Here is a 16,841-nt window from a genome sequence, read left to right on the forward strand (position 1 = left end):
CTGCTCATGGGAAGGGGATCGGCCCTTTTTGTGTCTCTGCCCTTCCTACTAGTCTCAACATGACTTCTTTTGCAAATCCTTAGTTATAAGACTTCTATTCCCTATTGGTATTTCCTGATGCCACTCTTAAATAAAATTCTTTCACTCAAATTCTTATCTCAGGTTTGCTTCTGGGAAAATGCAAACTTCTGGGAATATATCCCATAAATTATCTTTACACTTATGCAAAATTGACACATATTCAATTTATTAATTCATTATTGTTTTAATCATCAGAGACTGGAAATAATATATCAAAAGGAGACTGGTTAAATACATTATGATTCACTGACACAATACTATTAAGCTGTATAAAATGGAAGAGTATGTCTTATACGAAACAATGTCTAAGCTGTATTAATGAAAAAAGCATGATGCAGAGGAGTGTAAATGACATGTGCTATCATTTGTGTGTGTGAGCTTGCATATGCCTGGAGTCTTTGTGAAGACCTAAAAACACATCGACTTGACCGCCCTTCAGAAGTGACTTAGATGGCAGGGCAATCAGGATGGAAGGGCGATTTTTGACTTTTGACTTGTACTATGAACAGGTTTAGCAATTCAAAAAATAAAAGTAACATTAAAGTAATAAATAAACGAGTAGATAAAAGGAGGTGTATCGCTGCTTATTGGACGTTTTTAGCTCTGGTGTGGGATGGGTTTGGACAGGCTCCTGTTGGCTGGCCAGGTCCTGGCTCTTGCATGGCTTCTGCACGTGGTCTTGGTCATAGCCGTCCAAGCCTCTGCAGGTCCGCGTGCTCGCCCACGAAGGGAGTTGTCACTTCCTTCAACAGGGAGGGGATCTGTTGCCTTCCCTTTGAGTTCTCCCACCAGAGCTGCCATCACCTCTATGCTGGAGGAAGGCTGAATGGCACCTTCACCCACACGCAAGTCCAAGCAGTTCCCTGGGCCTGAGGGGGTTTGCTGAAGCCACTTGGCCCCCCTGCAAGAGGCGTCTGAGTCACACACCACCCACACACTGGTGCTCACACTCGCACACACACAAATGGAAACGGAAACCTAAGCAGGTCTTTCCTTAGTGAGACCTCACCACCCCAGTCTCTGAACGGACAGACGTGTCTGTGTAGCAGCTGCGCGCTGGTCTAACCCAAGTCCTGCTTGCTCAGGAGACGCCACTCCACTCGGCAGGGCAGGAGCAGTTACTGGGGTGGGGCAGCTTCAGAGGCAGCTTCATTCATCGTGTCCTTGTACTTCCTCTTGAAGAAGCCGAGCTGTGGGACAGGGACAGAGGAGTAAAGGCCACCAAAGCCAGGGCAGCAGGTGAGGGCCATGCAGACCAGGAGGGGAGACAGAGGGACAAGAGGGACAAAGAATAACGTGGCAGAGTGTAAAGGGACCTGGGGAAAGCTGGCAGAGGGAGATGGCATCGCTCTCGGGGCCAGGAAAGAAGGAAGGTGAACCGTAAGGAGAACTGCCGCTGATGTCATGGTCCCTCTGGACCAGGGGGCGCGCTAAGGGCTCTGCACGTATTAACTCCATTACCTTCGCCAAATGGCTGTTTCCTCTCATTTTACAGCTGAAGAAGCTGAGGCTCTGCGATTTGCCAAAGGTCACACAGCTGGCAGCTCTGCTGGGCCTCAAGCCCCACAGCAAAGCTGCGAGTGAGAGGCAGCGAGGGGGTGGGAGCAGCAGGAAGAGGGCGCCCGGGGCATACCTTGTAGAGGGCGGCCGTGATGAGGGCCAGGAGGGCCAGCCCGCCCGCAGAGCTGCCCGCGATCAGCGGCACAGGGTCATGCACTTCATACGGCTCCACTCCCGTCTCGGTCTGGGGCAGGGAAGGGGAAGAGAGGGATGCGTCAGGGGACAGACTCTGCACTTCTGGGGGTTCCCTAGCCAGACCTTGTACACACCCTGGACCTAGTAGCTAACCCCTCCCCATGCCCCCAGCGCCAGCCTTCCCTCTCCCTCCTCCCCCAACCTCTCTCAATCTCTCTCCCCCCGAGACGTCTCCCCAATCCCAGCCTCCCCTCCTCCTTCCAGTAGTCCCTCTGTGCCCAAGACAGATACCTGGGCCCTCACAAACGTCTCCTGTCCTGGGAGCAGGGCAAACATCAGGTCATCAAACAAGATCTCCGCTGTGCTCACAACCTGAAGGTGGTTGTGCGAAGTCTGTGGGAGAGAGAGGTGGGAGCTGGACTCGTGGCCCCTGCAGCACCACGTCTGGACCAGCTGAGCCTCGGCCCCCACTTACCTTGATATACCAATCAAAGGAGAGGTTGCCTTTGAGGGTGACACTGAATTCTTCCTGGCTGTCGAAGGACTGGATGTCACACTGGATTCTCTGGCACACAGCGATGGAGCAGTTCTGGGGAAAGGGGGAGAGAGGGGAGATGACTGAGAAAGCTGGGTGCAGAACACGCTCCCAGCACTCTGCCCACTCAGTTGAGAGACGGTATCGGGCACCAACGAGGAGACGGTGCTGAGTCTGCATGAAGCTGGGGTTACACGTATTCTTACCAGCACTGGGGTCTTCTTAAGCTTAGCCAGGAAGTCGGAGTGAGGGGGGATTCGCTCCTCGGTGCGGCAAGTAGTGGACAGGTTCTGAGGAAAGAGACACGGTGAAGGAGAAATGAGGGCTCCTGGGTCCACCCTGAAGGAGTGTGAGATGTCCTAGGTCCAAGAGAGGGTCAGAAATGGCTCCAAAACCCAACAGAGGAAACAGATGTTAGGAAAGACTAGGGCTGCGGAGGGGAGAGTGAGGTGCGCTCCTCAGGCCCGGCTGGGCTTACCGGGGAGAAGACGAACTGGGGGGAGCGCCACACGGCCACCTGGTTCAGCTGGGTGGGGATCCAGAAGACCACACTGATGGGGAGGCCCCTCCGTCCCAGGTTGTTGAACTGCAAGGGGTTAGGGGGGAGAATCAGGGCTCCGGCCTCTGCAGCTGCAGCCTCCACGCCTGCCAGCCCAGGACACCTGAGAAGGCCTGAGACCCAAGCGCCCCGCCACCTGACGCTTTCTGGGAGGCAGTCGAGTGTAGCAGCTAAACGTGCGTTCCAGAGCCAGGCAGGCTGGTCCCAAGCAGCGGCTCCTCCGTGGTGAGACCACGGGCACGTCTTGCTAACCTCTCTGAGCCTGTTTCTTTATCTGTAAGCGGGATAATGGCAGGGCCTCTGTCACAGAGTCATTGTGAAGATAAAGTAAGTGAATGGTGTCCGTGTGTGTACACTCGGCCCTCTGTATCCACGCTTCTGCATCGTCGGGTTAAACCAAGTGTGGATGGACAATAATATTCGGGAGAAAATGCTACGTGGCTGCTGGCGTGTGCTATGCCTGTGATGCTTGCCCAACATGCTCAGACTTGCTTTTCTTGTCATTAATCCTTAAACAATGCAGCCTAACAACTGTTTACATAGCACTTACACAGCATTCGGGGTTCTGAGAAATCCAGAGGCGCTGTAAAGGATCCAGGAGGATGTGTGCAGGTTATATGCAAATACTACACCATTTACCTAAGAGACTCCAGCATCGCTGACTTGGGTAATGGGGGAATGCTGGAACTAATCCCCCGCGGATACCGAGGGATGCCTGTATGCACACACATGAGTGAGAGCGAGCTTGGACAGAGCCTGGCACACAGCAGGCACCGACACACGCTTCCCATCACTATTCTACACCCCGGCATATGGGTCTCCCTCCCCCGCCTCTCAGCTCCCCACCTGATACTGATGGTTTATAACGTGGCTGGTCTTCTCTGAGGCTGTGAAGTTGAGATATTTGGTGGAGGCCTCAAGGCTGGTGGTAGAAAGAAGAAGGGGCAGGAGGTGACAGAACATCAGGAGTGTTCTGGAAGGGGTCTCTCAGGCTAAGTGTGTAAGGGGTAAACAGGCACATGGGTAATGCAGCCCTGAGAGCAGGGTGGTGGGCAGGGAGCAATGCACAGACCCATGCGCACATGCACAGACACAAATGCACACACACACGCACGCACGTGCACCCTCAGACACACACAGGCACACGTGCACAGATCACACACACAGATGCACAGCGGGCCACGTCCAGCCTGCAGTGAAGCAGAGGGAGCGCTCTGGAAGCCAGCACCTGGTGACCACCATGTAGACGGCGTATTTCACAGGCAGCTCCAGCTGGAATTCCGTTTTGTTGGTCCTCGGCATGTTGTTGTCACTGAAGGGAGACAGAGAGCTCTTTCCTCCTCCCTCTCCCTCTTCCTCCACCTCAAACCAACCACCAGCTTCTGTTCTTTCTGCACCCTAAACACCACTGTTCCTACCCCCTGCCTCCCCCTAGCCCAGGCCCATCCCTACTCCCTGGACGTCTGCGATGCCTTCTTCTCACTGGGCCTTGAATTCAAAACTGCTCCTGCCCCAAACCCCAGCCCTCCTGGAGGGTGATCTTCCTACCATGCAAATGTGAGCTTGTCATTCCCAGGTTAAACTGCAGATTTTCTAACAGCACCCATCAGCCAGTTTATAACACTGCCAATCTCTCACCCTCTCCTTAAATGTGCGTAGGCAATGCTCACGAGGTCCAGTCCCTCCGGTCTCCAGGCTTTGCTTGCCACACTTGTCCTTCATTCTGTCGCCAACCTACCCTCAGTTTATGCTTTTATTTGGCTAACTCACAGCCTAAACACATCTTCTTCGGGAATCTTCTCTGAACACCAAACTCCCAAGAGCACAGGACATAGCTCATTTCATACTGTATTGTAATCACCAGCTTTCCTGTCTGTCTCTGCCTCTAAGTTATAACCTCTGTGAGGACAGAAACCACAGCTGTCTTGCCCATCCCTGTCCCACCAGCACTGGGCTCAAGGCCTGGCACATGGCGGGTGTTCATTCAGTGTTTGTTGAATGAATGAGCTGAAGCAAGACCCAGCGGGGAGAGGGCAGTGTTCCGCCCTGGGCAGAGGCTGTGACCTAAAGCAGAGGATGCCTGTGGGAGGCCGGGCACAGCGTACCTGGTCACGTTGGCTTTGAGAAGTAGGCCTTTTCCAAGGGAAGCATCAGAGTCCACATCCAATGTGATATTAAAGGTGACCTAGAGTTGGAGAAAGGAGAGACTTAACAAGAATAGGAGAGAAGAAAAAACCCAAATGTGCATTAACTGAAAACTGTGTAAAATGTAGGGACTCCATATAACAGAATATTACTCAGCAGCGAAAAGGAATGAAGTTCTGCAACATGGATGATCCTTGAAAACATGCTGCTGAGTGAAAGAAGCCAGTCACAAAGGACCACACACTACATGATTCCGTTGATGTGAAATGTCCAGAATAGGTGAATCCAGAGTCAGAAAGAGGGGGAGAGGTTGCCTGGGCCTGGGAGAAATAGGAGGACTGGGGCTGATGGCGAAGGGGAGTACAGTCATTTCTTGGGGGTAAGAAAATACTCTAAAATTGATCATGGTGATGGATGCACAACTCTGTGAACAAACTAGGAACCACTGAATGTGAATACTTCAAATGGGTAAATTGTGTGGTATATTAATTACATCTCAGTAAAGCTGTTTCTCAGTAAAGGAACCTTTACATTAGGAAGGAGGAGAAGAAGGAGGGAAGGTGAGGCAGAATCCGCAGCCTCACCTCCGAGTCGCCTGGGAAGATTGGGTAGTTTATGCTGCAGCTGCCACTGTGCAAGCCCCCGGGCCCTTGGGTGGAGGGGTCAGACCCACAGGTCACACGCCAGGATCGCCACGAGTGCTGGCTCTGGAAGGCAAGGGAGGCAGAAGTGATGATGTCAACCATAGGCCATGGGGACCCGGAAAGCAAAGTCAGGTGGAGCCCGAGAAGAAGTTGGCTACCTGGACTCCTGACACTGTCCGATAGGACAAGCCAGGCGGGTAGAAGAAGGCAACCTGAGTCTTGTAGGAGTCTTCACCCTGGTTTCTCACAGTCACCGTCATGTTGAAGTTCCGGGGGCCACCCACCACCAGGGTGTGCAGGCTGTGGGGGGGACAAGCCAGGCATGAAATGCTGAGGGCTTCCCTGCAGGAAGCCTGCTCTAGTGGGCAGGAGAGGTGGACACTTGGAGAGAGAAGACAGTGGATGGGACAGACACGCAAACACCTCCGTGGCAGCTGCTCTGTGCCCAGCTCCTCGGGGGCCAGGGGAAGACCAGGACACCAGGTCTCAGTGTGGGCTTGGAGGTGGCAATGAGGAAAAGAAACTCACTTCATGAAACTAAAGGTGATGCTGAGGTCATCCTCGCAGATGCTATCATTGCCACAATTCTTCTCAAAGGGAAACTGCAAAAATCAGAGTAAGATAAAACATAATGAAAGGAAATAATGAAATGATGTGAAATGAAACAATAAAATGAGTTTCAACAATCTTGGCCTCTGGTCCCTTCCATGCCCTGCAGGACCCCGACTCCAGGACTCACCGAGGCTGTGAAGAGCGTCTGAGCATCCACAGCCAGCACTGGCCGCAGGTTCCCAAAGGAGGACAAGGGCTGCCCCATCAGAGAGAAGTTGAGGCGCAGGACAACGGGGGTCACTGAGTCCTCTACACAGACCTGAGAGATAGTGGCGGTTTGGGGGTCTGCCTTCTCAGCCTCCCAAGGCCACCCCCTGCTTGGAGGACCCAGGAGTGTGGTTACTTCCTGCTCACCGGTAACTGTAGCTTTAGTATCTCACATTTCTGACTCAGACTCAAGACCTGTGTCTGTCTGCGTGTGCTGTTCTTCGTCTCATCAAAAATGATCCGAGGATGTTGGCGAGTGGAGTCCAGAGCCAGGTCATATGTGACAGTGCTCTGGATCTCTCCTGAAGAGACAGGGCATCACAGTGGTGAGGAGCCTAGCTTTGCAGTCAGACAGGCAAGTTTTAGGCCCAGCTCCTCTGCTCCCCAGCTGTATAACTTTGGGCATTATCTGACCTCTCTGAGTCTCAATTCCTTTTTTTTAAGTATTTCTCTATGGTTGCTTGGCACTTCCTCCCTTTGCCCTGTGAGAGAGGTTGCTGCCAGGTATATTTTAACATGGGGGGGGGGCGAGGTTTGTTTTTGTTTGTCTTTATTGATTTCAGAGAGAAGGGAGAAGGAGAGAGAAACATCAATGATGAGAGAGTCATCAACTGGCTGCCTCCTTCACACCCCCTAATGGGGATCGAGCCCGAAACCCGAGCACATGCCCTGACCGGGAATCGAACCATGACCACCTGGTTCATAAGCTGACACAACCACTGAACCACTCTTGCCAGGCTCAATTTCTCACTTTTAAATTGAGGACAATAATTGTACCTTCCCAGTGGCGAAAATGAAATGGTATCTACAAAACACTTAGCACAGTGCCTGCCACACAGTAAGTGCTCAATAAATGGTAGCTACTCTGTTACATAGTAGAAAACTATATTTTTTCTTTGTCTTTGGCCTTCAGCAATTTGTGCCTTGGTCTAGTACAATGTATAATGTGTAATGTACCATGGTACAGTATCCTGTATATTTACCCTGCTTTGATTGTTAGAGAATCTTGATCTTCCATCAGTTTTAGAAAATTCTTCATCACTGTTTCTTTAACTGTTGTTTCTTCTTTATTCTCTCTCTCTCTCTCCCTTTGGAATTCCAATTACGTGTTTATTAGACCAAGCCCCATACATTTCTAATGTTTTCTTTTTCCTCCTTTTCTCTCTCTCTGTTAATCTGGATATTTTCAATTGCTTTACCTTCCAGTTCACTAATTCTCTGTTCTGCTTCTCATCTGCTCTTAAATCTACATATTGAATCCTTAATTTCAGTCAGTGTGTTTTTCACTGCTAGAGTTTCCATTTGGCTCTATTTTATGAATTTCAAGTCTTTTCTGAAGTTCTCCATCATTTTGAATTCCTGTCCAATAACTCTAATTTATGAATCGCCTGTGGGTCTATTTCTACTGTCCACTGTTTCTCTTGGTTGCTGGATTCAATAAACATTGTCCCAATAGAAAGAACAAGTTGTTTACAAAGGCCCCTCCTGAATCTCTGTTTCCCCAGCAGTGGGCAGCTGCTGAATTTCTGCTCAATTCTTTAGCTCTCCAGTTGCCGTCGTCAACTGAGTTCCATAGAGTTCTGACCTGCACATGCATGGCTTAAGAGTCAGCCAATGACTTGAGAGGAATTTCTATGTAGATTTGGGGGTACTTTCTCGCGATCCGCTACTCTCCAAGACTGCTGTCAATTTCTAGCCATGCTGGCTGCCCCAAGCTCTGATTGCTGTCTCCTCAGGCCAGTAAGATTACTGCTAGGAACGTAATTTTATACCTCCCCCTATATCTCTCTAGTATCACCACTACTATTCCCCACCCCAAGCACAATGTCATTCTTTAAAAGTAGAAACAAAGGAAGAAGTCAAGTTTGTTGTGATAAAATGTGTGTCTGAATGCTTTGTAATTTGTATTTAACTTTATCAATACAAACTCCCTTTAAATGAGTTATCAGTTACAAAAAAAAAAAAAAAAATTCAAGTTAATCCACAGGTGCGGGGCCCTTGGTTATCTGGAGAACTGAGAGAGTAAAGGAGTAACACTTGCTCACTTCTTTGATGGGGTTTGCTGAGCCTCCCGACCCAGCAGGGGAATCATCTGCTTGCTCCAGCCATGCTTGGAAAAGGCTGTTGGAGCCTGTGAGCACTTTGCTCTGAACTGCCAAGCAGGCTGAGAAGGCTGGGCCACCTGTTAATGTCCCCACTCACTTAACCTGTTGAGACTTCCCCCGCAGCCTCACCTTCTCTCAGCCGGTCCCGTGTGATCTTATGCACACGGAGGCAGATTCTGACCTCCCCAGCAGTCTGGCCTGTCACCACATTTTCCTGACACTCAAACACATTTTTCGCCACTTCCCGGGGTGTGAAGTCCATGGTCACCTCAACTCTCAGCACAGGCTGGGACCTGTAGGGACACCAGAGGGCCATCAGGGGCCTTCAGAGAGCAAAGCTGTTCCTTAAAGGGAAGATAACTTGGTATGCTCTGAGGTTCTCACCTGAGAAGCAGCACATGCCCCTGGGCCCCTACAGCCAAGTCCATCAATCCATCCATTGTGAGGTCCTGGCCCCCACTCAGTGACTGACCGAAATACTGGAGCCCGGGGGAGAGCTTAGAGCCTGCAATCCGCTGAGCATAGAAAAGAAGAGGGGAGAAAGGGAGTGGGAAAGAATAGGGAAGTGTGTAACTCAGTTGCCCAGGATCACCCAAGGAGTGTATGGGCTCCATTCAAGTCTCATCCCTAGTTGCTCAAGGAATTAGGGCAACCATTCCACTTTAGATCACAGTCTTGAGATAACAACCAAAGTTTCCATTAATTACCTGGGGTTTTTAGGGAAAACAAATAGTTTTACAGGAAAGAAGTGGCATAACATACTATTTGACTCAGCAGAATCTCATTTACATTGTCAGGATAGTGCAAACACCAAATACTTATTAATTATTTATTTATTTATTTATTTATTATTTATTTCTTTTAATCTTCACCAGAGGATATTCTTTCCATTGCTTTTCAGAGAGAGTGGGAGGGATGGAAGGAAGAAGAGACAGAGAGAGAGAGAGAGAAACATCAATGTGAGAGAAAAACATTGATTGGTTGCCTGTCGCACACAGGGATCAAGCCTACAACAGAGGCACATGCCCTTGACCAGACTCAAACCCTTGGACCCTTCAGTCTGCAGGCCAATGCTCTAACCACTGAGCCAAAGTGACTAGGGCACAAACACTGAATACTGATCTAACCAAAATTATCATATAAATATAAGGAGTGGGGCAGAGGGGCGGAAGGCATGTGAATACATGGCAAAAGGGGTCTGAAAAAGCTCAGTCCTCACCTCTCACAGTGGGAAGTCCATGCTAAAACAAAAATTAAGAAGCAGCAAAAGAATCACGTCATTGAGAATCATGGGGAATCATTGCAAGAGCTAAGAGTGGCTTCTTCGAGACCAGGGGAAATAGAAGAAATCACAGTGTAGGTGTGGGCATTGCTGTTTTCCATAATCAGCCTTTAAGAACAATTTTGACTCTCTAGTCTATGTGCAAGAGTAACACTGAAAGAGTAACAGCCAAATAAAGAGAAATTTTAACTATACACTTTTAAATGGTTAAAATGGTGAATTTTATGTCATGTATATTTTACCACAAATTTTTAAGTGATTTTGTCAATTGAAAGGAAGCATGGGTGCTGGAAATTTGCTATATCTTAATCTAAGTGGCGCTTACTCAGGTTCACAGACATGTAAAAATTCATCATTTAAGGTCTGTGTGTTTACTGTGTGTACATTATACCTCTTCTCTTTTTTTGAGAAAATTTATTGTATTCTGTTGAGATGAAGTTTTGTTTTGAAATTATGTGTAATGTGGTAATTGGGAAATCCACAGCCTATTTGCTTGTCTAAACACTGAGCATCCTCTGCCCCAATCATAGGAAAAGGCAAGTGAAAAATGCAAAGCCCTAGCCAGCATTGCTCAGTGGTTAGAGTGTTGGCCCACAGACTGAAGGATCTGGGGTTTGATTCCAGCCAAAGGCACGTACTTCGGTCATAGGCTCGATTCTGGCCCTGGTCCAGGCGCCTGCAGGAGGCAACCAATCGATGTGTCTCTCTCACATTGATGTTTCTCTCCCTTTCTCCCTCTCTCTCTCTCCCCCTTCCACTCTCTCTGAAAAGCAACGGAAAAAATATCCTCAGGTGAGGATTTTTTAAAAAAAAAGCAAAGAATAGAATAATAGGATAGCATGGTCCTTTTTGCATTTGTTCTTAATTCCAAAGTCTGTGGGGTATTCAGGCACGTGTGAAGACACACTGAGGACCCTCCCCTTACCCTTGCTTTCCTCTGTGGGGTGTTACAGTGCAGATAAGAGGAGGGAAGTAGTGCTCTCACTGTTTACTTTAGATTTACAAATTGGTACAAGCATGTAAAGTTTCTGTAATAAAAAAGGTAAAACCAGAGCCTTCAAACTCCATTTACACAGAGAAGCAAAGACACCAATGAAAAGAGGCATAATTATACTGTTCACACGATTGTGGAGAGAGGCTCCACTACACAGAGAGAAGTGGGCAAGCAGCGGTTCCTAGCCTTGGCTGCAGGAAGGAGCCTGTAAAGAAACTGGGCCACACAGTTCTAGGGTGGGCAACTCAGCTGGGGTAGAAAAGAGTCAGAACTGTAGTTTCCTCCGGAACGGAGTGTGGTCAGAAATTGACCGAGAAGGGGCAGGAGGGAACTTTTTGGAGTGATCAGGAGGTTCTGTATCTTGACAGGATATAACAGGTACATGCATTTGTCAATGGCTAAAGATTTGTGCATTTCCTGTTCATAGATTTTATCGAGAACAACAGTAAGCAAATATTGAAATCTAGTTAATGATCCATGTGCTGAAATGTTTACAGGTAAAGTGAACTGATGTTGCAACTTACTTTGAAATGCACTAAAAATAAGATGGACTGCAGAGAAAGATTGGATATGTGATCAAGTAAATCTAGTAAAATGTTCATTGTAGATTCTAGGTTGTAAATATATGGGTTTTCACTGTACAATTCTTTCAACTTTGCTTGCAAATTTGTAATTTTTCTAAATTTCCTGAGAGAGGGGCCCTGGGTGACTGCACAAGTGACAGCCCCTTGAAGCATGAAATCCTGGGAGGGCGACCAACTGGAAGACTTCCTGAGATGGGAGACTTTCATCTAAAACCAAGATGACCTGCTGAGACTGGGTCTAGGAGGACAGGAGTGGCTCTGTCCCGCACTTCCAGCCTCCATCTATCACCTCGAAGCCTTAATCCTTCACCTGTACAGTGCAGGTGTTGGGCCCCCATGCACCTCCCGGAGTTGTGGAAGGAATTAATCTAGAGTTGAGGAGTCTCTCACATGTCTGGGAAGTGTGTTATTATTTTTAAAGGTTCTGAAAGGAGTAATGGGAGAACCAATCTGCAGCTGTGGGAACGTTGATTAGAAAGAGGCATATCAGCAAAGAGGCTACGGTCATGACAGGGACAGTGATGGGGCCTCACCTGGCTGTGGGAGGGGTTGATGCGCAGTCCTGAGGTTCCATGAAATAGGTAGACAGCACCCTGGTTCTCCTGTTCTCCTGGGGCCCCGATGGCCACATCTGTCAACTTGTCCCCATTCACGTCCCCCAGCACGGTCAGGGCTGCCCCAAAGCGGCCCCAGGGGTGGCCCTGCTCCCCACGGAGAATGACCTCACACTGCCACCTAGCCCTCTGCAGAATAAAAACAGTGCCAGTCCCCAACCCGGACAACCCCTCCACCCCACACCCAGGCCCCCCCCAGCCCAGGTCTCATCAGCCACTCACCCCCCGGGGCAAGGGGCACACAGACACCTGGCCCCCCCGAGTCGTTTCGTAGTAATGGGGAGCCCCGATGAGGACCAGGTCAGAGCTGCCATCTCTGTCCACGTCCACGGAGCAGAGCGAGGCCCCGAAGTAGGAGCCAATCTGAAAGAGATGAGGCGAGGATCACATACCTCTTCCCACCTGAAGCAGAGCGTGGGCATTTTCTCCCTGTGAAGAAAACCGCGCCTGCTGGGGAAAGGCCTTTGGAGTGCATGTGATCCTTTATATAATTCACGGTAAATTCTCACTCAAATGTGCTGACAGAGGAGCACAGTAGAGTCGACGGCCAGTGGGTAAGGATTTTACCCCAAATGGTGTTGCGGGGAGATGATTACAACAACAGAGAAAAAGGTGGACTGGAAAATGCAGACAGAAAAAGCCTGGAAGAGCAGACAGGACATTTTTTCAATACATTGGAAGTTTTTAGGGGGGTAAAAAATCAAACTTGGTAGTTTGGCTAATAAGGAATCAACTGGTGTGGCTTAAAAATAATTATTACTACCGGGATAGCTTTGTGTGATATTGAGAAATAATGTCTACCTTTTAAAACAATTTCAAAGTATGTTAAAAAAAAAAGTATGTTTAATGTCAATATGCAGAATTCACCCACAGGATTCACCCATTTAGTCATTCGCTCATTCATTTACTCATTCATCCAACAACAAGGTTTGGAGACGCGGAGCCTGCCGGGGCCGGGTGCAGCAGGGCGGCGCGGAGGCCACAGCACAGACCCACAGGCACAGCGGCCTGAAGGGGGGCAAGTCCTCGGGAGGAAAAGGGCAGGGGCCAAGACGCGGCTCACTGCAACCCACCCTCTGCCCACACGGCCAGCAGGCTTGTTTTGGTGTTAGGTCAGGTTTATCGGGGTCCAATTTACTTACAATAAAATTCAGCCTTCTTGGTTTTATGAGTTTTGACAAAGCACATATGTAACCACGGCCATGGTCAAGATACAGAACAGTTTCAGCACCTCAGAAACACCCCCTCGTGCCCGCTGTAATCATCCTCTCCCTCGGTCGCCAGCCCCGGAAACCACTGGTCTTTTTTCTGTCCCTATAGTTTTGCCTTTCCAAATGTTACATACATGGAATTATATAGTATGCAGCCTTTCAGGTGGCTTCTTTCACTAGATAATGCATTTAAGATTCACCCACGGTGTTGCACGTATCAGTAGCCCATTGCTTCTGCCTTCCGCTTACCACTCCATCGGATGCCCCGGTTTCTTTAGCCGTTCCCCAATGAGTGACGCTGGGGTTGTTTCTAGTTTGGGATGATTATGAACGGAGCCACTAGAATCATTCACATACAGGTTGTCATGTAAGCATCTGTCCTTATTTCTCCTAGGTAAATAGCAAGTACCTGAGAGAGAGATTGCTGGTACGGTCACTGCGTGTTGAACTTTTATAAGATGTTGACTGTTTTCCAAAACAGGCATGCCGTTCTCCATTCCGACAGCAATGTATGAGGGGTTTAGTTGCTACACATCCTTGCCAGTCCTTGATATTGCCAGTTGATTTCCTTCTCATGCCAACCATTCTAACATTTGTACAGTAAGTAGTACCTTATTGCAGTTTTAATTACATTTCCCTAATGATTAACAGCACGGAGCAGGTATGTGTTTGTGTGCTTATTTGCCATCCATATATCTTCTTTGGTGAGGTGTCTCTTCTAATATTTTGCTTATTTTTTTATTGGATTGCTTCTTATTGTTCTTGAATTTTAAGAGTCCTTTATATATTCTGGATATATCCTTTATCAGATATGTAATTAAAAAAAGGAAAATTTACTAATATTTTCTCCCAGTCTGTAACTTATCTGTTCATTCTCTTAACAGTGTCTCTCACAGAACAAAAACTTTTCATTTTAATGAAGTCTTTCTTATCAATGTTTCCTTTATGGGCCGTGCTTATAGTGTTCTATCTAAGAACTCTTTGCCTGACACAAGGTCATGAAGATTTCCTCCTATGTTTTCTTCCACAGGTACTGTAGTTTTAGATTTTACATTTAGCTCTATGATCAGTTTTAAATTAATCTTAATATGGTATGAGATGTGGGTAAAGGTTATTTTCTTTCGTTTTTTATTATGCATGTCCAATTGTTCCAGAACCACTGAACTCTCCATTGAACGGTCTTTGTGCCTTTATTGAAAATCAGTTGACTAACCCTGGTCGGTGTGGCTCAGTTGGTTGGGCATCATCCCATGCACCAAAAGGCTGCCGGTTTGATTCCCAGTCAGGGCACATACCCAGGTTACAGCCTCGATCCCCAGTAGGGGGCATGTAGCAAGCAGTGGATCAATGTTTCACTCTCACATACATGTTTTTTTCTCTCTCTCTCTCCCTCCCTCTCTCTCTAAAAAAGCAATAAAAAATATTTTTTAAATAAATTGACTAAAGGCTTTTAGTCAAGATAGTGGAGTAGATAAACTGTGCTCACCTCCTCCTGTGATCACATCAGAATTACAACTAAACTATAGAACAACCATCACTGAGGACCTCCTGAAACTTAGCTGAACAGAAGTCCTATAACTAAGGATATAAAAAAGAAACCATGTCAAGGCTGGTATGGGAGGTGCAGATGAGGAATTGGCAGGTCCCACACCCACAGTGTGGCAATTAAGAATTGGGAGGTGTATCTTGTCTGTGTGGGTTCCCTTTGAGGAGTGAGGGGTCCCATTCCCACCTAGGCTCCCCAGCCTGGGAGTACCAGGAAGAGAAGCCCCCACAATATCTGGCTGTGAAAACCAGAGAAGATTGTGTTAGAGAAAGACAAAGGGCTGTTAGATACTGAGGCACTGCTCTTAAACAACCCACACACAAACACACTTGCTCAAAACCCACTCACTCTAAGCTTCAGCATAGGGGCAGCAGCTCAAAAGTGCCAAGGACACATAAGAAGGAACTAAATTAACTAACTCGGGATGAGGGCTGGAGGGGCAGGAGTCAGGGCAACTCTATCCAGGGACAAAAGTGCTGGCAGGCACCCTTGTCCCTTTGTTGAGAGCTCCCCAGCACAGGCGGGTGCCAAATCTGAGCTCTCCAATCACCTGCCTAACACCATTCCCCAACCCTGGTGACTCTCTGAGAACCTGCCCCACCCAACTCCTCTGCCTGGCCCTAGCTTCCTCCAGCAGCTCCTCCACACAAGCAGCCTGCCTCCACTCATGCTTTGGACTTTCCTAAACTCTCTCAAAGGTCCACACACCCCAAATAAACAGTGGCAGCCTCATCATACCTTGCACCTCTTGCTAAAGGCCCAAGCCCGGCATAAAAGGTAACCAGTCTTGGCTTGAAACATAGTTTCAATTAATCAGCCACAAGCCCAGCACAAGTGGCACTCCTCTCAGCTCGCGACATGGTGCCCACCAAAGGGTCCCAAGCCTGACACAAGTTCAACCAGCCTCGGTTCACAGCATAGCCTCTCCCAAGCACTTCCAAGCCCAGCACAAGTGGCATCCAACCACAGATTATTTTGTATCTCCTACCAGGTGGCCCCGAGCCCAGCACAAGTACTAGCTGACTTTGGCCTACACTGGAGCCCATCCCAAGAGGCTCCAAAACCAACACTCCAAGTGGCTGACTTACCACCACACCAGAGCACCACACAATCAATTCCATAAATGACACATCCAAAGGGCAGAGTCAGCTGGCACCAGAGCACTGCTAAAATGACACTCGCTCTGTGGGGTAAGCCCCTACAATAGTTCACCCATTATAGTCACAGCCAAAACTCACAGCCATTCAACCTGAGGGTCAACCCCATCTACTGACATGCCAACTGCAATCAAGGCTCAACTACAGCAGGAGGGCGCACACAACCCACACAAGAGACACACCTGGAGCACCTGGCCCAGGTAACCATGGAGACTGCACCACTGGACCCCATAGGACACCTTCTGTGTAAGGCCATTCTCTCTCAAGACTGGGAGCACAGTAGATCTACCTAATACATAGTGACAAACACAGGAAGTCAGCCAAAATGGGGAGATAACGAAACATGTTCCAAATGAAAAAAACAGAACACAACTCCAGAACAAGAACTAAACAAAACAGAGACAAGCAATCTACCAGACGCAGAGTTCAAAACACTGGTTATGCCCTGGCCTGTGTGGCTCAGTTGGTTGGAACATAGTCCCATACACCAGAAGGCTGCAGGTTTGATTCTCAATCAGGGATCATACCGAGGTTGCGGGTTTGATCCCCAGTTGGGACGCATATAGGAGGTAACTGATCAATGTTTCTCTCTCACATTAATATTTCTTTCTCTCTCTCTCTCTTTCTCTCTCTCGCCATCCCTCCCTTCTAAAAATCAATGAACATGTCCTCAGGTAAGGATTAAAAAAAAAAAAACAACCACAGGTTAAAAGTATGCTCAATGAACTTAGGAAAATAGATTAATTCAGTGAGGACTTCAACAGAAAAAAAAAACAAAAAAAAACAAAACAGAAATGGAGAACACAATAACTAAAATGAAGAATACATTAGAGGGAATTGAGAGCAGATTAGATGAAGCTGAGGATCAGC

The 16,841-nt window shown here is 48.2% G+C and overlaps 1 protein-coding gene across 1 annotated transcript in view; it reads right to left on the reverse strand.

The window, feature by feature from the left end:
- Positions 1-225: 225 nt before the first annotated feature.
- The window catches only part of ITGAM (integrin subunit alpha M), a 49,616-nt gene continuing 33,000 nt past the window's right edge, over positions 226-16,841 (reverse strand). The window contains exons 13-30 of the mRNA XM_081132480.1: positions 12,280-12,420; positions 11,977-12,186; positions 8,968-9,098; positions 8,713-8,876; positions 6,626-6,780; positions 6,399-6,530; positions 6,188-6,261; positions 5,818-5,959; positions 5,600-5,722; positions 4,976-5,055; positions 4,099-4,182; positions 3,717-3,792; positions 2,790-2,897; positions 2,518-2,601; positions 2,252-2,365; positions 2,068-2,169; positions 1,715-1,825; positions 226-1,271 (exon numbers count right to left, since the gene is read on the reverse strand). Of these exons, the coding sequence (XP_080988606.1) occupies positions 1,200-1,271; positions 1,715-1,825; positions 2,068-2,169; positions 2,252-2,365; positions 2,518-2,601; positions 2,790-2,897; positions 3,717-3,792; positions 4,099-4,182; positions 4,976-5,055; positions 5,600-5,722; positions 5,818-5,959; positions 6,188-6,261; positions 6,399-6,530; positions 6,626-6,780; positions 8,713-8,876; positions 8,968-9,098; positions 11,977-12,186; positions 12,280-12,420 (2,103 nt within the window). The 3' untranslated portion in view covers positions 226-1,199. The remainder of the gene's footprint in view (positions 1,272-1,714; positions 1,826-2,067; positions 2,170-2,251; positions 2,366-2,517; positions 2,602-2,789; positions 2,898-3,716; positions 3,793-4,098; positions 4,183-4,975; positions 5,056-5,599; positions 5,723-5,817; positions 5,960-6,187; positions 6,262-6,398; positions 6,531-6,625; positions 6,781-8,712; positions 8,877-8,967; positions 9,099-11,976; positions 12,187-12,279; positions 12,421-16,841) is intronic.

Source organism: Miniopterus schreibersii (genome assembly GCF_964146895.1).
Source record: "Miniopterus schreibersii genome assembly, chromosome: 3".
Classification (NCBI taxonomy): Eukaryota; Metazoa; Chordata; class Mammalia; order Chiroptera; family Miniopteridae; genus Miniopterus; species Miniopterus schreibersii.